The sequence below is a fragment of the Phacochoerus africanus genome, chromosome 9 (genome assembly GCF_016906955.1).
Source record: "Phacochoerus africanus isolate WHEZ1 chromosome 9, ROS_Pafr_v1, whole genome shotgun sequence".
Lineage (NCBI taxonomy): Eukaryota > Metazoa > Chordata > Mammalia > Artiodactyla > Suidae > Phacochoerus > Phacochoerus africanus.
In genome coordinates this window covers 106837651-106861223 of record NC_062552.1, presented here as the reverse complement: position 1 = coordinate 106861223, position 23573 = coordinate 106837651, and the positions used below count along the sequence as shown (strand labels likewise).

At 37.5% G+C, this 23573-nt stretch overlaps 1 protein-coding gene across 1 annotated transcript in view; it reads left to right on the top strand.

The window, feature by feature from the left end:
- SEL1L (SEL1L adaptor subunit of ERAD E3 ubiquitin ligase) overlaps positions 1-22149 on the top strand; it is a 64681-nt gene extending 42532 nt beyond the window's left edge. The window contains exons 13-21 of the mRNA XM_047794869.1: positions 1399-1476; positions 4205-4267; positions 5831-5918; positions 6240-6388; positions 7617-7782; positions 8551-8625; positions 9343-9515; positions 14569-14697; positions 17728-22149. Coding sequence (XP_047650825.1) covers positions 1399-1476; positions 4205-4267; positions 5831-5918; positions 6240-6388; positions 7617-7782; positions 8551-8625; positions 9343-9515; positions 14569-14697; positions 17728-17937 — 1131 coding nt within the window. The 3' untranslated portion in view covers positions 17938-22149. The remainder of the gene's footprint in view (positions 1-1398; positions 1477-4204; positions 4268-5830; positions 5919-6239; positions 6389-7616; positions 7783-8550; positions 8626-9342; positions 9516-14568; positions 14698-17727) is intronic.
- The last annotated feature ends 1424 nt before the right edge of the window (positions 22150-23573 follow it).

The window sequence follows — 23573 nt, the reverse complement described above, 5'->3', positions numbered from 1 at the left end:
TTCTCGAGCAAGGAAATGTTTAAGTCTACAGACTTAATAGATTCCATGTGTCCTGGCATTATCTCAAAGCTTCCTTTTTCATCATTTTGAAAACTAACACAATGTAAACCAATGGGTATTTTCACCTGTAACTAAGTCCTAAGGTTAGGAGGCTCGAGTAGACTATATCTCAAAAAAGTTTTTACAAAGAGAAGAATATAATCCTTCTTTGCCACATGATTACAACTAGTCAGTTGGGGCCTGAGAACTTTATATTTAGATATTCTAATTATTACAGTGTAGAAGTTGGTATCACCTGTCTATTTTTGTTAGCATTTAAGAAATTTTCATTCCAGCCTTCTCAGTTCTTGCTCTGAATTACTAGTTTTCCCTACTTGAAAAAAAGATTTCCTGGAGTTCCCATCGTGACTCAGTGGTAATGAACCTGGCTACTATCCGTGAGGATACGGGTTTGATCCCTGGCCTTGTTCAGTGTTAGTCTCTTCAGTAAGGAACCAGCATTTCTGTGAACTGTGGTGCGGGTCATAGGCATGGCTTGGATCCCCTGTTGCTCTGGCTGTGGTATAGGCTGGCAGCTGCACCTCCAATTCAGTCCATAGCCTGGGAACTTCCATAAGCCACAGGTGTGACTCTAAAAAGCAAAATATATATATTTTCTTTACTTATTTCCTTAATATGTATATGGATCAAAACAGTACTACTGGTCATTCTGTTTTCCTTTCTCTAGGCTCTTTTATCAGGTCCCATACCTAATATTCTATAATTGTTTAATGATTGAAACCATTTTAAATAACCTTTTAGGAAGTTCCTTTGTGTCACAGCAGGTTAAGGATCTGGCATTGCTACAGCTGTGGCACAGGTCATAACTTGTGGTGCAGGTTCGATCTCTGGCCCAGGGACTTCCACATGCCACGGGCTTGGCTGAAAAACAAACAAACAAAACAAATAAAATAACCTTTTATCTATATCTTTTCCTGAATTTAAAAACTTACCATGTGGGGGAAAGCAGTGGTAGAAGAGAAAGGAAAATGGACATTGCTGTTGGCTCTCCTTTTCCTCATTTAATAGCTGATCCCAAGCAACTAATTAACCATTTGAGGGCCCTGGGACAGAGTGAGAAGAAAGATTTGTCTTGAGGTTAAGTTTCTTCAACTGAGATTGATCAATGAACTGATTTTATATATTCATGTTTATAGAGAAGTTGTAAATTTGCTATGACATAGAATATATAATATTAAAATGTCTACTTTTAGGGTTTTGCTTTCAAGTCTAAAATATCCTGTGAGAAATTTTAAACTTTGTTGAACGATTTCATGAAATCTAACAAATCACAAAATGAGATGAAATAGGGAAAAAATGTACCTGGAAAGATTACTGAAATTGGGGTCTGTTTTCCAGATGTATTCAGAGGGAAGTGATATTGTACCTCAGAGTAATGAAACAGCTCTTCACTACTTTAAAAAAGCTGCTGACATGGTAAGACTTCATGACTCAGTGTATTGAAATGTGTACCATTTATTTTATTAAAGGATTAATCATAATTAACTTTTACCATAAATTATTGAAATTGCTTTTGTAAATATGATTCATATGGATGAATTGACTAGAAAAAGCCTTCTCAATAAAAAGCAATATATCAAGAGTATACGGTGGAGAAAAGACAGTCTCTTCAATAGGTGGTGCTGGGAAAACTGGACAGCTACCAATAAAAGAATAAAATTAGAACATTCTATAACACCATACATAAAAGTAAACTCACAATGGATTAAAGACCTAAATGTAAGGTCAGATACTACAAAACTCTTAGAGGAAAACATAGGCAGAACACTCTTGGACCTAAGTCGCAGCAATATCTTTTTTGATAGACCTCCTAGAGTAATGGAAATAAAAACAAAAATAAACAAATGGGACCTAATTAAACTTGAAAGCTTTTGCACAGCAAAGGAAACCATAAGCAAAATGAAAAGACAACTCGCAGGATGGGAGAATATTCGCAAATAAAGCAACCAGCAAGGGATTAATATCCAAAATACACAAACAGGTCATGCAGCTCAATATCAAAAAACCCAGTCAAAAGAATGGGCAGATCTAAATAGACATTTCTCCAAAGAAGACAGACAAGTGGCCAAAGAGCACATGAAAAGAGCTCAGTATCGCTAATTATTAGAGAAATGCAACTCAAAACACAATGAAGTATCATCTCATACTGGTCAAAATCACCATCATCAAAAAGTCTACAAACAATAAATGCTGGCGAGAATGTGGAGAAAAGGGAACCCTCCCAAACTGTGGATGGGAATATAAATTGGTATAACCACTATAGAGAACAGTATGGAAATTCCTTAAAAAACTAAATATAAGGAGTTCTCATTGCGGCTCAGCAGGCTAAGAACCTGACTAGTATCCATGAGGTTGTGGACTCAATCTTTGGCCTCGCTCAGGGGGGATAAGGATCCGGCTTTGCTGCAAGCTGTGGTGTAGGTCGCAGATGTGGCTCAGAATCTGGCATTGCTATGGCTGTAGCATAGGCTGGCAGCTGCAGCTCTGATTCAACCCCTAGCCCGAGAACTTCCATATGTCGCAGGTGCAGCCCTAAAAAGCAAAAAAGAAAAGAAAAAAAGCCTAAAGATAGAACTACCATACGATCTAGCAATCACACTCCTGGGCATATATCCAGGAAAAAAAACCATAATTCAAAAAGATACATGTACCCCAATGTTCACTGAAGCGCTATTTACAATACCCAAGACACAGACGCACCCTAAATATCTACTGACAAAGGAGTAGTTAAAGAAGATGTCTATATATATATACATATATATACACACATACACACACACACACCATGGAATATTAGCCATAAAAAATGAAATAATGCCATTTACAGCAACACGGATGGACCTAGAGATTGTCATACTAAATGGAGTAAGACAGAGGAAGACAAATATGATATCTCTTTTATGTGAAATTAAATTTTTTAAGATGATACAAATGAACTTATTTACAGAGTAGAAGCAGACTCACAGATCTCAAAGTCAAACTTATGGTTGCCAAGGGGGAAATGTGGGGGCAAGGGATAAACTGGGAGTTTGGGATTGACATACATACTGCTATATATAGAATTACCAATAAGGACCTACTGTGTAGCACAAGAAACTCTGCTCGATATTCTGTGATAACCTAGATGGGAAAGGAATCTGAAAAAGAGTGGATATGTATATATGTGAGGCTGATTCACTTTGCTGTACACCTGAAACTAACACAATGTTGTGAATCAACTATACTCCAATAAAGTAAAAATATATAGATACTGCTTTCATTTAAGAGGTGAGATTATTGAATATTAAGTCTCTGTATCAATTTCACTGAGACATTTCCTGATGAGGGAAATAATGATTTTAGTAATGGAATTAGGGGTATATACTTTATCCTATTTACATTGCAACTTGAGGTTTAAAGCTTATGTAACTGGATAGTTTTGATAATTACAATACATAAGTTAGACTTTCTTTGTCCCAGAGGAAGCTACATATGAATATTCAAGATCCTCTGTCTCCAGTGTGGACCCTTATCTCTTTGTCAGCTAGTACATGCCACCATAGTCCCAAATGCCAGTTGAGTGTTTCCCAAAGGGGCACTGTGACACATTTCTTAAAAGATGCCTCTGTCTCTATGAGTTTAGGTGAATACTAGATTTTTCTCTTTTAGGTCTCTAAACAATGATTATCTTTGCTCCACAACACTCCCACAGTCTAAGCATATCCTTACCGCCTGATCCAAATATTAATTTGTTGATTCAGCCCCATGGTGGCAGCATCTTTATTGGGGTGGGGTTACCAATGAAAAACTACCCCCCCAAAAAATAACATACGTTTAATTTTGAAAAGAGTAAGTAGTAGAGAATAAATAGTAAAGAGTAAATAGTCATGTTTTATATCGCAAATTTATGAAATAGATAATCACAAGGTAGGTCACCAAAACTTAATTCTAAGTAAGTTTACTTATTACTCTTTTTTAGCAAATTATTGAAAATCAACTTTCTAAAAATCAGTATCATGTTTAGTCTGATAGGAAGGGGAGACTTTCATTTTGAATTGAAAAGTGTTAAGATATGTTTTGAATATGCTTGTAAATTATTTCTTTTGCAGCCATTTATTCTTGCGTAATTTTTAATGAATCCTTTCATTTTGTCTCTGGTTGGCAGGGAAACCCTGTTGGACAGAGTGGGCTCGGAATGGCTTACCTCTATGGGAGGGGAGTTCAAGTTGTAAGTTATTTTTGTTTTTTTGTTTTTTTGTTTTTTTTTTGTCTTTTTGCCTTTTTTTCTTGAGCCGCTCCCACGGCATATGGAGGTTCCCAGGCTAGGGGTAGAATCGGAGCTGTAGCTGCTGGCCTACGCCAGAGCCACAGCAACGCGGGATCCGAGCCGCGTCTGCAACCTACACCACAGCTCACGGCAACGCCGGATCCTTAACCCCCTGAGCAAGGCCAGGGATCGAACCCGCAACCTCATGGTTCCTAGTCAGATTCGTTAACCACTGCGCCATGACGGGAACTCCTCAAGTTGTAAGTTTTCTGTCTAACCTTCTGGTCAGCTGGTGAGGTAGGGAAATATTCAGTCAGCCCAGCTGAGGCCATTTCGTTATGACCAAAGCTGAGCCTGTGCTGTTGTGTCTGAGTTTGGTTCCCTACCACCCTATGCCCACCATGGCCACTGCCTTCTTAGAACAGCTGTGAATCTGGGACCTTCTCCTGAAGCTGTGAAACTGTTTCTCATTTTGTCTGTGTTCTCTACCCCACCTGCTCTTCTATCCCTCCTGACCTTAAACCCCTTTCTGTTCCTTCTTCACCCAAGTCTAAGAAAACTCTTTTAAGTCCTCCCATGTAGATGCAGAAAAGCTTTCTGATCTTCCTTTTGCCCTTCTAGCTACCACCTCTTTTCTCTCTAGCCAGATTTCTCCAAGAGATGGACTCTGCAGGCAGCTGCTTTTCACTCTTCAGCTGCCAGCAGTCAGGCTTCTGTCTCATGTGACTGCTTTCCACGGCTCACAGTAACCTCCTCAACGTCAACCCCAGTTGGCACTTTTTGGTCCTACCTCACTTGCAGTCTTTCTTCCCTGGGTCTGTCTTGGTTTTCCTGGGCCACTGCTCCTCATTGTTCTGTGCTGCTTGCTCATGTTGGACACTCCTGGATCCTCATCACTGTCTGATCCTCTTCTCTGTCTGATTCCTCCAAGTAATATGTTTTCTTAAGCTGGGCCTGAAACTAAGAACTAGATATAGAATTCTAATCAAGGTATTCCCTAGCACAGAAGATAGCAACGTGGTCTCATTTTTTCCCTTCTAGTCCTTTTAGGATACTAAAGTCCAGTAGTGACTTTGGTTTAATTTTTCTCTAGGGATGTGTATGATATCTGAAATCTATTAAACACATAATGTTTGATAAGCCACCCAGGGAAGGAACAAATAAGGAGAGAATAATGTTTCTTATTCTTAGAAAAATTGAGGTTTAAAAATTAGAAAAGATAGGACTGTTTCTTAATTTCTGGCCTGCTGTCCTAGTTTTGTTTATGCTTTCTGAAAGCAGACATACCAACTGCTTCACAAAACACTCTATTGATTTTTCACAGTCTTAAATATTAATCTCTCATGACTTACAAAATATTGCCATCTGTACATTGTAAAAAATTAGAAGATCATCCCTTGAATGACTCAAGAATATTCTATGTGTGCTTTGTTAATTCTTTTTATGACTGAAACTCCTAACATCTGAGTGTATCAGCCTTTTGAGATTTCTCATCATGTGACCATGTGACCTCTTTTTCTACAGAATTATGATCTAGCACTGAAGTATTTCCAGAAAGCTGCTGAACAAGGCTGGGTGGATGGGCAACTTCAGCTTGGCTCTATGTACTATAGTAAGTAATATTGAATTAATGATGGACACGCCAAATCTAAATCACCTATTTTCCACTAGATGCCACTGTGATAGGAAGTGAGAACAATTGAATTTCTAGCTGATTCATGTTCTCCCAGCTCAGTGATTTGTGTATCTTGCGTTTCATTGTAGATTATATTTTCTATATTAATGTAAAAATCTATATTAATAAGATTCACATCTTTCTGGAGTAAGAATTCTGAATTTCATTTATTTTTTATTCCTGTGGAAGTCTTCTCTGATGCTTCTATTAAATCTTATTTAAGACTACTCCTGACCTTTCATGTGATTTTCCTTACAGATGGCATTGGAGTCAAGAGGGATTATAAACAGGCCTTGAAGTATTTTAACTTAGCGTCTCAGGGTGGCCATATCTTGGCTTTCTATAACCTGGCACAGATGCACGCCAGTGGCACAGGTGTGATGCGGTCGTGTCACACTGCAGTGGAGGTAAGGGCTTTTCTACCAGCTCATACATAGGAAATCATTTTGCCCAGAGGAAATTCTACCATTTTAATTCTGGTTTTCTTTGCATGATTTCTTCTAGAGTAGAAACAGACTCAGCCTACCAGTATTGATATACTAAGGAAGACTCAGGGGCTGTGTGTTAGTGTCATAGTTATTAATTCGATTTGTCTTTTCCTTGGGGAATCAGCTTTTTTTTTTTTTTTTTTTTCTCCTGTCTTTTTAGGACTTCACCTGCAGCATATGGAATTTCCCAGGCTAGGGGTTGAATCAGAACCGCTGCTGCCAGCCTACACCACAGCCACAGCAACACCAGATCCATGCTGCGTCTGTGACCTACACCTCAGCAACGCTGGATCCTTAACCTCCTGAGTGAAGCCAAGGATCAAACCCACATCCTCATGGATGCTAGTCAGGTTCGTTACCACTGAGCCACAACAGGAACTCTGGAATCAGCATTTATAAGGGCAGATATTGTTGTCTTCAGTCTCTCTAGCACCTAAGACAGTGTCTGAGACCTAGTTAGTTTCAAAAAGTGTATGTTGGGCGTTGTCTTGTGGCTCAGTGGGTTAAAGATCCAGCATTGTCATTGCTGCGGCTCAGGTCATGATGTGGAGGGGATTCAGTCCCTGGCCTGGGAACTTCCACATGCTGCAAGTGCAATAAAAAAAAAAAAAAAAAAAAGTGTATGTTAAATGAATGTTGTAAGAAGAATGATTCTTCAAGAATATTTTGTGTATTCTTTGTTAATTCTTTTTATGAATGAGTCTTCTCCTAGTTGGAACTTTTCCTCTTTAGCTTTCTCATAACTGGCACTTTAGAGTGACAGTGTTAAATGCTTAGCAAAGTTTCTAAACCACTCTGTGCTTCAGTTTCTTCACTTGTAAAATGGGGGATTTAATAGGATTTTACTCTTAAGAGAATGGTCCCTCATGGGAGGAATATGTGAATTAAGATAGTATTATACATAAATCACTAGGACAGTGCCTGGCCAGAGTAAATGGCATATAATTACGTGCTGTTGTTTTTATACATCTAGTCTAAAGACTAAGTGAAAGCTTCAGATAAATATTGCAGACTTTTATATATATTTAATAAAACTGCCAGAGATTCAAAGAGCAAGTTTAACAATAGCTTGTAGCCAAAAGTGCAAAGGTGATTTTCTGACATATCTTTCTTATTTTGTATTGATTTTTTTCCCCTGTTCTCACAGTTGTTTAAGAATGTATGTGAACGGGGCCGGTGGTCTGAAAGGCTCATGACTGCCTATAACAGCTATAAAGATGGTGACTACAATGCCGCAGTGGTCCAGTACCTCCTGTTGGCCGAGCAAGGCTATGAAGTGGCACAAAGCAATGCAGCCTTCATTCTTGATCAAAGTAAGGTTCATTTCAGTCCTGCCCTGGGTATAGAATACAAGGGTTCACATTGGGTTAACCTGTTTAATAAGAAAAGCCACAAAGACACTTCTTTATCATTGCCACTAGAACTTAGCATGTGCTTAAGTTATTCTTTCTTAGATCTATAAGCCACCAGAAGATGGTTTCATAGAATTGACAGTTGAAGTGGATTTAACATTCATCATAAAATTAACTGCTTTACATTTTTCTTTCTTATTTTTTCTTTTCTTCATGGCTGCCCCTGTGGCATATGGAAGTTCCCGGGCTAGGAGTCAAATCACAGCTGCAGCTGCCAGCCTACACCACAGCCACAGCAACATCAGACCAAGCCATGTATACAGTCTGCACCACAGCTTTGCTGCAAGGTTGAATCCTTAACCCACTGAGCAAGGCCAGAGATCAAACCCACATCCTCGTGAAACACTATGTCATGTTCTTAACCCACTAAGCCATAATGGGAACTCCTAAATACATTTTTCAAAAGTGGTATGTACGTCCCTAGTGATTCAGTAATTAGTCCCACTGTTAGTTTTGTGGATAAAATGTCTCAGGAAGTAGTGGTATCCTGAATGCAATGATTCTTTTGAACTCAGTATTTTATTTCAATTCCTGTTTAATTTCAATCATTTTTTCATTTAATATTTCTTATATCCCAGTTCTTACTTAAATTATGCTCCATGTATCTACCCTAGTTTGCAGATGAAGCCTAGCTTTCCTTCAATGCCTGAATTTTGTCTTTCCTTGTAGGAGAAGCAACCATTGTAGGTGAGAATGAAACATACCCCAGAGCTTTGCTGCACTGGAACCGAGCCGCCTCACAAGGTAGTGATTGGTTAATTCTAGGATAAGAGTTTTACTGAGGGGCCTTTCTTTCTTTTTCATTTTTTTGGTTTGTTTTTAATCTCCCATAAAGATTAGATCATATCATTCACCACTTTAAAATTAAGCAGAGACACTAACTATTACTTAAACTTGTTTGCATTCATGATTGGTATTCATTCTTAAAATGGAAGTTCTAGTCCCTGCAAGGTCTTTGTGTTGGACATTTTTATCATGCTGTGGTTTACTCTTTGGCAGTTAGTTTGAGGCTGGTAAGTTGTATAAAATGAGAATTGAATGGAGTATGTAATAGAATACAGATGTAAAACCTAAAAGATTTTAACCTTTACCCACTCTTTTTTATTTGAATATTTCTTTCTCAGCCATACTGACAACATTGTCTGCCTGTCCTTTCTCCAAGCCTAAACAACGGTCCAGTTGAATTATTTTAAAATGTGGTGACACGATAGTGTATTATGAGCAAAATAAGGATTACCACTCACTTTTATTTTGCCTCTTCCTGAATATTAGAAAAGGAAGAGCAACATGTCTGCTACACTTTTACTAAATGTATAGCTTGGCTGGAGAATTTGTGGTAAGGGTTTGTGTATTACGAATTAAAATTGTATTTTATGTAAGCATGTTAGGAGGAGAAGTAAGAGTTTGGCCTGTTTTAAACACTTTATTTATTGGCAGTTTTGCATTTAACTTTTGTTGAAGGCTATACTGTGGCTAGAATTAAGCTTGGAGACTACCATTTCTACGGATTCGGCACTGATGTAGATTACGAGACGGCATTTATTCATTATCGTCTAGCATCTGAGCAACAGCACAGTGCACAAGCAATGTTTAACCTGGGATACATGCATGAGAAAGGACTGGGCATTAAACAGGTAAGTGTGACTTCCAAACAAATCTGTGAATAATGTAATTGTAAGTTGGGGGAAACGACTTTTTTTTTTTTTTTAAATAGGAGATAGGCTTGCTTTGGAATGGTCTCAGATTTTAGGTGCTAAGTTAGGAGACAGTTTTGCAATGTTTCAGAAGACTGCCCTGCACCTCTCATTCTGGAGCACATGCACTGTTACATTTAGAATATTAAGCCAAAGCCAGATGAATGAAAATGGAAAAGCAGTGCTGCCTCTCCTGATACCTCCTGTTTAAGAAACTGTCCACCAAGTGGCCAAATTCTGTCATTTCTAAATTATTTTGAAATGAATTAAAATATTTGCTACTGATAAACTTACTCTTATACCTCCCTCATGAAGTCTTTATTTTTTTATTTTTATCTTTATTTTATCTTTATTTATCTTTATTTTTATTTTATCTTTATTTTTTTATTTTTTAAATGATTTTTATTTTTTCCATTATAGCTGGTTTACAGTGTTCTGTCAGTTTTCTACTGTACAGCAAAGTGACCCAGTCACACATACCTATATACATTCTTTTTCTCACATTATCCTCCATCATGTTCCATCACTAGTGACTAGATATAGTTCCCAGTTCTATACAGCAAGATCTCACTGCTTACCATTCCAAATGCAAAAGTTTGCCTCTATTAACCCCAGATTCCCAGTCCATCCCACTCCCTCCCCCTCCCCCTTGGCAACCACAAGTCTGTTCTCCAAGTCCATGAGTTTCTTTTCTGTGGAAAGGTTCATTTGTGTCGTATATCAGATATAAGTAATATCATATGGTATTTGTCTTTCTCTTTCTGACTTAGTATGAGAGTCTCTAGTTCCATCCATGATGGCTGCAACTAGCATTATTTTATTCTTTTTTATGGCTGAGTTATTCCGTTTTATATATATACAAAGTCTAATAATCTTTAGAACCATGGTCTTAAGGCTTTGCCTTTGTACCCTTAAAATAATTTTGACATTTAAAATTTTTCATCATAAGTTTCAAGGGGTCTAAATTCTGGCTATTTAAACACAAGTTGGTAAATAAAATGACCAAATTAAATACCAAAATAATTTGATAACTTCATTATTATTAACTTTTAAAAAACACATAGCAAATTCATGAAATGGAAATTGTATCTTTTCCTTTTCTCCCTGTATTTGTATTTTTAGTCCATTATTAACACAGAATTGTGATCATTCTACCGTGCTTATCTGAAACAAAAAAGTATAAAATTCAAATTTGAATTTATTTCCTGTGATTATAGGCTCTTACTGTTAAGAAAAGTTCTTGAGATATTATTAGTCATAATTGGCCAATTATTAATACAGTATTGATCTCATCAACATTATGATATAAAATTTTACTCTTTGTGGTAATTATTAAAAATGCATCTTTTAATGAGATGAATGGAGCATCTTTTAAAATTAGTCTAGGAGTTCCTCTTGTGGCTGAGCAGTAACAAACCCAACAAGCATCCATGAGGATGCAGTTTCGATCCCTGGTCTCGCTCAGTGGATTAACAATCCATCATTGCCATGAGCCGTGGTACAGGTCGCAGACATGGCTCAGATCCCACATCGCTGTGGCTGTGGTATAGGCCAGCAGCTGCAGCTCCAATTCGACCCCTTGCCTGGGAACTTCCATACGCTGCACATGTGGCCCTTAAAAATAAATTAGTCTATTATTTCATAGATTTAACTTTAATTCTACTTTCATTTTAAAAACGTATGACTGGAATCATGTTCACATAAAAAAAGTATATGGAAACGAGAAGAATTTTTTTTTAATTATTTATTATTATTTTTTTCCCACTGTACAGCAAGGGGGTCAGGTTATCCTTACATGTATACATTACAATTACATTTTTCCCCCAGCCTTTCTTCTGTTGCAACATGAGTATCTAGACAAAGTTCTCAATGCTATTCAGCAGGATCTCCTTGTAAATCTATTGTAAGTTGTGTCTGATAAGCCCAAGCTCCCGATCCCTCCCACTCCCTCCCCCTCCCATCAGGCAGCCACAAGTCTCTTCTCCAAGTCCATGATTTTCTTTTCTGAGGAGATGTTCATTTGTGCTGGATATTAGATTCCAGTTATGAGTGATATCATATGGTCTTTGTCTTTGTCTTTCTGGCTCATTTCACTCAGTATGAGATTCTCTAGCTCCATCCATGTTGCTGCAAATGGCATTATGTCATTCTTTTTTATGGCTGAGTAGTATTCCATTGTGTATATATACCACCTCTTCCGAATCCAGTCATCTGTCGATGGACATTTGGGTTGTTTCCATGTCCTGGCTATTGTGAAGAGTGCTGCAATGAACATGCGGGTGCACGTGTCTCTTTTAAGTAGAGTTTTGTCTGGATAGATGCCCAAGAGTGGGATTGCGGGGTCATATGGAAGTTCTATGTATAGATTTCTAAGGTATCTCCAAACTGTTCTCCATAGTGGCTATACCAGTTTACATTCCCACCAACAGTGTAGGAGGGAAATGAGAAGAATTTTGCTGTAGCAAGGTCGCTTAATTCTTTAAACTGCTTTAGACAGTTATATGCTGTCTTGGTTAGCTTGGGCTACTGTAGCAATACCATAGATGTTTATTTCTCATAGTTCTGGAGGTTGGGAAGTTGGAGATCAAGGCACTGGCAGATTCGGTGTCTGGTGGAGGCCCTCTTCTCTATGTGTCCTCATGTGAGGAAAGAGCAGGAGAGAAGCAGCACTCTTTAGGGACTCTGATGAGGACACTAATTCCCTTCAGGAGATCTCTGCCCTTATGACTTCATCCAGTCCTAAGAACCTCTCAAAGACCTCTCTTCCTAGACACCATCACATTAGGGGGTAGGGCTTCAACATGGGACTCTTAGGGAGACACAAACATTTAGTCCCAAACATATGCCAAAAATCAGACTTATCTCTAATTAAAATTATTTCTAATGATCTGTGACCTGGTAACTTGGGTAGCCACCACCCCCCTTCAATTCTGTTGAAAGCAAAGAATTGGAAACTAGAGACTTGCAAAAGAAGGTGTTCCCTGTTCACTGGACTGATACTTTCTTAGTTTCCAGGAGGAATACCTGAGAGGCTTTACCAAGGTTTATCAAATACCTAATGAGGATACCCCCTATCATTCAGTCACTTAGAGACACTTTGTGGCCTCATGTGCCTAAAAGAGGGTTGTTCATTTCATTTTGCTATTTTCTAATTCCAATATGTGTTTTGATATTTTACATTTATACTAATATTAGATACTTGAATATAGTTTTACCAAGGATCTGGAGCTGCAGGCTGAGTGCATTCAGTTCATGGACAGTCTTTGCCATGTAACGTAGTTGTTGAAACCTCCCTGCATTGTCAGACCAGTCAGCCAAATCAGACTTAGTTTCTATCAGAAATTCTGATTTCATTTTTTTTTTTTTGGCCATGCCTATAGCATGCAGAAGTTCCCAAAAACCATGCCACAGCAGCAACCCAAGCCACTACATTGCCAATACCAGATCCTTAATCTGCTGAGCCACAGGGGAGCTCCTCATTTTTTAATTCAAATCAAATTAGTATGTATTTGATGCCTAATGTAAAGGTCACACTTAAGCTATGGTTTTATACATAACTGGTAATAATTTACTAAAGACAGAATTAAAGTGATATAACTCAAGCAGTCTTTTTATAACAGGCTATAAAATAAGAAACTTAATCTGTGCTTTTCTCATAATAATTTAATTTGCAGTATAAAGCATTTATACAAATCCTTGTGAATAAAGACTGTGATGAGAGGCATAGTATTTCTTTGATTAGGGTCAAGGGAGGAAACCCTGGGATTCAGCTTTTAAGAACAATTAATTGGAGCTCCCGCTGTGGCACAATGGGATAGCGGTGGGGGTGGGCGGGTCTTGGGAGCCCTGGGACACAGGTTTGATCCCTGCCCCAGTACAGTGGGTTAGGGATCTGGTGTTGCTACAACTGTGGCTTAGTTCGCAGCTGTGGCTCAGATCCGATCGCTGGCCCGGGAGCTCCATATGCCTCGGGGCGGCCAAAAAAAAAGGACAATTAATCATGTATAAAAATCAGAATAATTTCATTAGTCTTCATAAGACATTATGATCAACTTTTCCTGTTGGCTTTCTGCTTTTTTAAGTGAAAGAGATATTCAGTCTCTAAAAAACTAATCATCCAGCATTCAGTATAGGTAGAAAAATGTTAAGTATTAAATAAGATGAGGATTGGTTATAATCGGAATAAATCAGGATGTGATTGATAGATATGATTGATAGACAAGATTTACTTACCCTGTTGAACCATCCACACATAATCTATGGATCACATAAAGGTTGATCCTGAAGAATCATGCACAAATAAAAAATGGCAGTACAAATAAAATTCGTTACATTTTTTAAAAATTGAAGACACTAATCATACTGTTACTATTATTTGAAGGTCCTCTTCTTTTTAACTAATAACACACCTTAGGAACAAGTATAGCAAATAGCTGAAAGTAAGCTATATTTAAATATGTGGAAAAAGTCAGTTTTAATGTTCAGCCTTTCTTTCCCATGTCTCATGGAATCCTTACCTATGAATTTGGAATTCTTTGACAGTAGTGAGACGCTGTCCATGCAAGTACCCCTTGGAAAACCTTGAGTATGTCTACCCCCATTGGAAGATCATTGCTCCAGACGAAACCAGGATTGCTTTCATTGACTGGTTTTAGGTAGGAAAAAATTAACTTGAGACTTAGGTTTCATTCCTAGAAGTCTCTAGGTTGATAGATACACAAATAGCTGTGGCCAGCATATCTGCACAGCAAATAAGACGTTAGGTTGGGGGAACATGAGTTAACTTTTACATTCTTTCCATTAAATTTTTCAAAATTATAAGTAGTTACATAATTAAAGAAATTTTATAATTAAAGCTTGAGTTTTTTCTTTAGGTAAGCAAAATTTTAAAATGAAACTTGAAAGATAAAATAAACTTCCCTAATATATAAGTAGTGATTATTTGTACTTATTTTAAAAAGAATTGAATTCTGGTTTGTTACCTATATTATAGGACATTCACCTTGCAAAACGTTTTTATGACATGGCAGCCGAAGCCAGCCCAGATGCACAGGTACCAGTCTTCCTAGCCCTCTGCAAATTGGGCGTTGTCTATTTCTTGCAGTACATACGGGAAACAAATGTAAGTAGTCCATGATTCTTTTCAATAAAATACAAATGATGTAATTTTCTCAGTCCACAGGTTTGTTTTAGCAAAGCTGGGGGAGAGGGGAGGAGGGACTGGACGGGTAAGTGTCTGGTCTCTACCCCCAACTCCCTTCCAGGGGAGGTGCAGGCAGACCTCATCAGTGAGGGCTGAGTATGGCCACAGAGCACTGACTATCCCCAGGTAGTATTTGACAATGGTTCATAGTGCTAAAGCATTTTTCATTGAATCAGATGACTGCCTAGCAGTGACTCAGACCAGCCCGTGAAAAAGAGAATTTAAGTCAAGGGAAGAAGAAGTAGAACCTGAGAACCTTCCCAGACTGTTATACTTCAGAGGCTTCTGATAGTGAAATGTGTTGAAAACACCACCAGAACTATGTTCTCTAAAAATACCTTGAATTATTTAAAGGCTAATGGTAGAACCTTGCCAGGAGATGAGTGGACTGCCCATTCTCTTTAAAACTGCCAACTTTTTAGTTACAATATAGTATGTGGGTGCTCTTGGGTTCTCCAGTTTTCTATTTTGTTTACAGTACCTGTTGTTCCTCATAATGGAGTCACAGTGTAGCATTTCACTCTGAAAGTCCTCAAATGTATGCACAAAGAAGGGCTGTTTAACTTAATTCACTCCAGACCAGAAAAGGATGATGTTTCAATCTTCTGTTAACATCTTTCAAAACAAGTTGATGCAACATTTCAGCATTAGATTCCAAAACAGGATTTCCCTCTTTGTTACACAGATGGGAATGTAGTCCATGCTGCTTCAGCATCTATACAGAGAAATTCAACAACCTTTCCCTTTTGCAGCCCTAGAACTGTGCATAGGGCTCCAGAGGGCTGCAGATGTTGACCTGTGTCCTCCTGATTGATCATAAATTTGTCAAATTTGTAATTGTTCAGTAGCGTGAGGCAGGTATGCTGTACACTCTAACTGAAAGGATCTTTGTTGCTTTAATTAAAAAGCTAACATTGTGGCCGCCTGCTCTTTCGCTCTCAGAACTATTTCAGGCCCTTGTCTCACAATTTTTATTACTAATAAACTATTTATCACAGCCTAGTATTTGGTCTTATACTATGCCTTCTTAAGTTTTTTTTTTTTTAAATACAGAAGTACCCCCAAAAAAATACTAAAAATGCCTCATAATCCTACCACCTAGATATTCCAACTGAAAAAAGAAGCTTAATAAGTATTGACGGTAAGAAAGTCAAACACTACAGAAAAACAAAATCCCCTACCCCAGGGAATACAGTTAATAGTTTCTTGTAATTTTCTTCCAGAAAAATTTTAGAGCCTATACCTACAAATATGTATTATGGGGACAACTTAAATGAACTTTTATTTAAACGTAAAAGATTATACCCATATTTACTTTCTTTATGGGTAACAGAAAATGCCAGGAATAATTTAAGTGACATTAAAAAGCTGAAATATCATAGATGAAGAACATTTAAGTTCAGTTTCAGCTGTTAAAAAGCATTATTTGCTCAGCTATTAAACATTTGAATTCCTGCCATCTTCAGTTACTTGAGAGAAGTAAAATATCCTTGCTGTCATTAGAATAGAGCTTTTTAGCCAGTATATCATCACTAAAAATAGGATATAAGTATGGCAACATACTGATTTTTTTTCTCCCCTCAGTCCTCCATTGTCCCCAGTGTTTGTTTCAGATATTCCTATGAAAAATGGTTGGAAATTAGTGCATTAGTTTACTGATGGAAAGCAGCTTTTTAAGACACTTTATATAGTCAACCGTTAAGAACTAATGGCTCAGGTCCTCAGATATAATATTTTGAGTTTTGGTTGAAGGCTTTAAAACCTTTTTTGTTGTTGTTCTTAATTTTATTAGATTGGATCCTTTGTTACACTGGATCCTTAACCCACTGAGCCACCTGGGAACTCCTTTATTTATTTATTTATTTATTTTTTTGAAGTATGGTTGATGTACAATACAATTTTTGGAGGTTACATTCCAGTTTTAGTTTCAAAATGTTTGCTATATTCCCTGTGATTTGTGATGTACCATATATATCCTTGTAGCTTATTTTATACCAATAGTTTGTACCTCTTAATCCCCTACCATTCCCCTCCCACCTTCCCTCTCCCCACTGATAACCACTGGTTTGTTCTCTATATTTGAGTCAGGTTCTTTTTTATTATATTCCTAGTTTGTTGTATTTTTTAGTTTCTGCATATATGTGATATCATTCAGTATTTGTCTTTCCCTCTCTGACTTATTTCACTTAGCAAAATGCCCTCCAAGTCCATCCATGGACTTATTGCATGTTGCCACAGATGGCAAAATTCCACTCTTTTTTATGGCTGAGTAGTATTCCTGTGTGTGTGCGTGTGTGTGCGTGCGCACGCGCGCATGTGTGTGCACATGCGTGTGCATGTGTTTTTACCATATCTTCATCCATTCATCCCGTTTTTGTTTTTCTTTTTAGAACTGCATCTGCAGCATATGGAAATTCCCAGACCAGGAGTCAAAGTGGAGCTTCATCTGCCAGCCTATACCATAGCCACGGCAATGCCAGATCCAAGCCGCATCTGCAACTTACACTGCAGCTTGTGGCAATGCTGGATCCTTAACCCACTGAGTGAGGCCAGGGATCAAACTCACATCCTCATGGATACTAGTTGGGTTCATAACCCACTGAGGCACAATGGGAACTCCTATCCATTTGTCTTTTGATGGACACTTAGGTTGCTTCTATATTTGGCAATTATGAATAATGCCGCTATGAACATTGGGGTGCATGTATCTTTTCAAATTAGTGTTTTTGTTTTTTCAAATATATATATATACCCAGGAGTGGAATTGCTGGGTCATATGGTAGTTCAATTTTTTAGTAAAATCTCTTTTTTTAAAACACATTGAAAAATGTTACTAAGACCAATTGTTGTCATAAGTTCTATATTTCTCTCTAATTTGTGATGTACCTTTCCTAGCTCCTTCTGTTACATTTTAGTGATCATAATGATTTTTATATTATTTTCATTAAGATTCGAGATATGTTCACTCATCTTGATATGGACCAGCTTTTGGGACCTGAGTGGGACCTTTACCTCATGACCATCATCGCATTGCTGTTGGGAACAGTTATAGCTTACAGGCAGAGGCAGCACCAAGACATGCCTGTACCAAGACCTCCAGGGCCACGGCCAGCACCACCACAGCAAGAGGGGCCACCAGAGCAGCAGGCTCCGCAGTAACCCACTGTGTCCAGCCTTGATCAGTGACAAACAAGGAAATGGTTTACTAAGAACACTTGCATTTGATTTAGGACTTTGGATCAGTGGTCACCTCCTGGAAGAGGCACATGGAAGCGTTGAATTCTTAAAGCTGCTTAGAATCTGATGCCTTTATTTTCAGGGATAAGTAACTCTTACCTAAACTGAGTTGAATGTCTGTTTCAGTGCCCTATGGGATAACAACTCTCAGTGCCCCCTCCCCCATTTTTTTCCTGGAAACATATGTGAGACACTCAAAGTAATGTCTGCTGTATCCAGCTATCTTTTTTGGGTCCTTTTGGTCATTCTCTCAAGGTGCATAAGTTCTTCTGTCCGCCATCTTTAAGGTCTTATGCATCGACACTAAAAACTGATCAGTGTAAAAAGGAAAACCCAGTTAGTTACAAGTTTAACCTTAACACATTTGAAAGTCTAAAAATAGAACTTGCCTTTTAAGTTAAAAAAAAAAGTCTTCAAGTGTTTCAGAACTTCGATAACCAAGGAACTTTTAACTGTCCACATGCAAGTACACATATTCAGCATATTTCTTAACTTTAAAAGGTAAGGTTGGGAAGTTTCTTATTGGTAATTGTCATACTTTATACCATACTTCTCTCCTTCAAAGACTGAAAGGCCTTGTTAAAGAGTTGTATGTGAACTTCATTTCTTTGGAATGGAATATATAGAAAACATTGTGAATTGACTTCTTGAGCTAACACGTGAACTTGCCCCACCTACTCAATGTAATTTGCGTGTTTGTGGTGAATATACGGAGCCTTTACCAGAAGCCAGAGGATGGACTAAATGGGAGAAGTTAGAGAACAATATTGAAGCACTCTGGGTGGGGTATCAGGATCATAGACACTTCCCCAAAAGTTGAAGCATCTGTTCCCAGGATTTATTTTACTGTGCATTTCTTACTGGAAAAGAACAGACCACCCTCGTGAATTCTTTAAATATGAAATGTTGTTGCCAGGCTATGGCTGACAGTAACCACCGTTACAATTCTAAAATACAAGATGCATTAAAATCAGTGGTTGAGGAAAGCCAAAGCCTGTTTGTACTGTTCAGGTAGATTTTTATCTCCGCAGTTTGATGTTCCAGTAAAAAATCAACCACTTGCTTAGGTATCATATTCACCACCCTCCCACTGTTAACATTAGGAAAATCAGGGCTATCACATTGCAGCATTATCTGATTAAATAGTATGGAAAACAACAGCCATGGCAACAGCAAAGAAAACTGAGACCGTCACAATCAGACAAATGAAAAAAGTGAAAACTTCAACCAGATTTGTATTTGTTTTTATTGTCGGATGGTGGTGTTCACCTCTGTTTCTGGTCCGGGACCCTGTTGGTGTCTGAGCAGGCGTGCTGTGCCTCTTGACCTCAGTCTGTTTATATTAATCTTTATACTCTTTTTCCATAACCCCTCATCTGCCAGAAAACTTGAGGAGTTTGTTACATGTGTAAGGAGTTGTAAGACTGGTTTTTAAAGTGGGGATTATATTTAGAACTAGATTTAATTAGTCCGTAATGAACATGAAGACTCTAAATGTGAGGTTGTGTGCTTTTTTGGATGTTTAGAATATTATGCAAAACCTGGTGAGCAAACTTTTCTCCCAGATAATTGCTTCTAAATTGAAAGAGGTAGTCACGGCGAGAACCATGTATATAACTGCTGATCTGAAAGGTAGGAAATTTTACCCTCAGAGGTGTAATGTCGATTTGGGCAGCTCTTGTAAATAGTAAGACTTGTTTGATCTCTGACATTAGAGATTTGAGTGCTGTTGGTCCAGTATGTTGGTGTCTTCACCCCTACATCTTCTCCCCACACTTCAAACTAAGTATGATCCACCATAGCAGCCACGATTCATTTCAAAGGAACTGTTTTAATTTATTTAAAAGTTTGAAGACCAAAACTTCCATATTTTTCTACCATCCACTTAATTCCTCCTTTAGCAGTATCTTTATCTCTATCACTATTTCCCTCTGTTAGTACTTTGAAAACAACATTTCTTAAAACAGTGTGCACACCCCAAAGACAGATGGGGAAGTGCAGTCTTGTTCTCCAGGCAATAACAAACTTCCGTTAGTGTACCAGTCACCGTGTCCTTCTTATAAATCTTCTAAATATCTTTTTCTTGGCTTTTGTCCACCTCCTGTTTTACCCTGGGTCATTTGCTACTGGAAATTTGGTAAATTTAAAATAACTTAGTTCCTATAGCTTCATTTGAAGACTGGCTCAAAATACTTTGCTCCCTTTTTCATGCTGTGCAAGGGACATGATATCTAAGCAAATAGGAACTGGGTTTGTTGTTTCTCCTAAAATAATGCTCAATACTTACCTAATCAAATGGCATCCATTTGAATAAAATGACAGTAACTAAAGCTAGTTAATGTCAGTGACATTGAACTAACTCCAGGATTCAGGAGTTTTAACGTTAGAATTTAGAGTTAGCAGATAAAGTGCGGCTTCTCTTCTCCACGGTCGCCCTTGTCTCCCGATTCCTTTCAGAGTCTGTCTTCGTGCCTTCCAAGGTGGTGACAGTAGTACTCTCCTTAGCTCCTGTTCTCTTGTGTGTTCACTTTGTTGGTTAGTCAGCTGCCCCAGAATCTTGACGATCTGTTTTGTTTCTGTTTTTTGTTACAAAGGTAGCATAGGTATTTGGGTTTGATTTTGTTTTGTTTTTCCTTCTTCTTTTTGAAATTTTTGTTTTTGTTTTCTGGGTAAGGCTCATCTTCTTTTTGGTTACTATACAGTGGCACAGAAAAGTCAAAAGTTTCCTATTTTTCAAAATTCATTATTTAGCTCCTAAATGAGGTTAACTTGTGAATCACTAATCTTAATACTCTTGAGGATGTGTTACCCTTCTGCATATAAAGTTAATTTGTGAGAGTTTTTACTGCTAAATCATTTATCTCTGCACCATTGGGAAGTTTTAGAAACTTCTACCCATGATCTGATGCTTTATTTAATTAAGGAGCTGCTGTTGCATTCAGGAACCTTAAGTATTTTGTATAAGCTTTTTTTCTTTTTCCCTCCTTTCTTTGCTGTTCATGTTTGTTCTTCAAACCAGTGTTTTGGAAGTATGCATGCAAGCCTATAAACGAAGACCGCAGCTCTTCATGTGTGTAGCATGTGTATTATATTGTCTAGCTACATCTGCAAAAAACTTCTTTTTCAGAGGTTTGGACTAACATTTCACATGCACCTTTCAAAACAAAAATGCAATGCTTCAGATAATAAACAGCCCCTTTACCAACCAAGAAGAGCAATGTGGGGTACATTTGCCCCAGTAAGAGCTAGTGTTTGCTTTGAAAGTGAATTTAATTATATGCTATACAATATTATGACTACAGCTGTGCAAGAAATAAAGCAAAAGAAACTTCTGTTTTCATGAAAATATTTTTCATCAGTCATTGCTCTCAAATATAAATGAAAATACAAAATTTCTGAATACCATATTGTCGGAGACACTACCTAATTTTTAAATGTGCAGTAGTCCTCGAAAAGAAGCTAAAATTTATCCTTCCATTTGGTATTTCAAGAACATCGAAAATATTCCAAGCAAAAATGATTTGTATTTTTAAAGGGACTCTTAGCACAAGTAAAAATCTGACAAGTTCATGAGCAGGATGTCTCGGTTATGTGCAGGGAGTCTTCTCACATGCACCGGTTTTCCAACTTGGAATGACAAGATGACACTATTCTCTTTGATCGAAGAAAAATCATAATGTTGATTTGATCAAGGTGTAACCACTATCAATATTTAGGAGACATTTAAAAAGACCATAGACTGGCATTGGAAGGAACAACACCATGGTAGACTTTTTGTAAATTTATTTTGTATTTAATTAAATGCAGTATAAAGGCTGGTGAAGTGTATTATAATTGTGTAAACAAATCCTGTTAATAGAGAGCTGTACAGATTCATTTTGTACCATATCCTGAAACTTGTGAAATAAAGATTCCACCTCTGGTTATCCTGTATGCTATAATGTACCATGGCCAGGCGCCTCTCCAGGTAGGCTTTTTAAAAGATCAGAATCATTAAATTCTTAAATGAACTTTTTTGGAATTTCAGAAGCTTCTGGAAAACATGCGTTAGGGGCAGTCTGAATCCACCTTATGTTTAACTGTTGAAATTCATATTTCTGTAAGGGAGAATATATAAATTTGCTTAAGAAATGTTTCCATTTTTAAATCTCTGAGGTCTTTGATCTGAATCAGCCTGTGATATAAAGAACACAATTCACTTTAACACTGATTATAGTAAAATGTAGCTAAAGTTTGTTTATGCATTGCCTTTTTGCAGGAAGTTTTTAAGAGGGCTTAACAGAGCTACATACAGTAAAACACAATGAAATTCATGTAGGATGAATAACATCTAAGTAAAGGAGAAAACAGTATTAAATCATGAGTGAACTTGGAACACAAAATGCACGATAGAACCTGGCTAAAATCTGGCCCTAACTTCCTAGCAGCTGACTCAAAAGAAATTGTGTTAAAATGTTCAGCTTAGAAGCATCAGATCCTTGAAGAAGTCTGGATGATGCAAGTTACGGCAAGTGAGAAATTGGATCTCAACTTTTACTTCTGCGAGCCCAGACAGCCACCAAAGATGACCTTGACTGACTTTGACTAAGATAGCAGTGGTGAGGAGGTTGGACATTGGAGACGCCACATCAGTTTGATCATTTCACCTGGAGTTGTGCATAATTCCTATTTACCAGTTAGCCCCTTCTGACAAGTCATTACAATGAGTCCTTGGTCTTCACTGGAAGCAACTTAATGAGAAACAACCTCCCCCCGCCTTTACCTTTATGGCACTAATTTTGATTGGTTACATTAGCCTTGCCATTTGCTTATACTGTGTCACAACATATACATGAATATGAAAGTAAAAAAATAGAAATAATTTCTGTAGTAGAAACTATGAAAAAAAAAACAAGAGAGGGAAGTTTTGTTTTTTTGTTTTTTGGTTTTTTTTTTTACTTTTTGGACATTTTCCAAATACTTGAAGAGTCAAGTAAAAAATAAAATGAGCTTTAGAAGCTACCAGTGCAAAAGGAGGTACTTCTGTGTTAACAAGTCTTCTATATTTCTTCCTATTCCATTTCTACCACTATTTAGAAAGCCATCTGATTGAACAGCCCTACAGGATCCTGAAAATTCTGTATCAACCTTGTAATTGATTGTTACATTTTGAGCAAAACTCTGTTTTTCCTACTGGCCACATATTTACAGTGTGGATTCATTTCTTTTAAACATGAGCTAGTGTTCATGCTAGACTGTGATTAAATGCCACTTATACAAGCGCCACGTGCTTTTTTTCTCATATAAGTTGAGTAGAATGTAGTCAGTTAACTGACTTCAGAACATTCATATAAATATTTTCTGGTTTTGCTTAATCCAGTTTCTTTTTGCCTTCTCTCTGCCTCCCAGTAGAACGTTCTTATTTAGCCTCTCAGGATTGAAAAAAATTTCTTCTAAGTCTTCTAAGTGATAGATATGAGATTTAAGTATCCTAAATAAGGATTCTAACTTTGAAAATAATGTTGTCATTGAGCTTTTACATGATTCAAGATTTAAATGTGAACAACAGAAACCTCCAT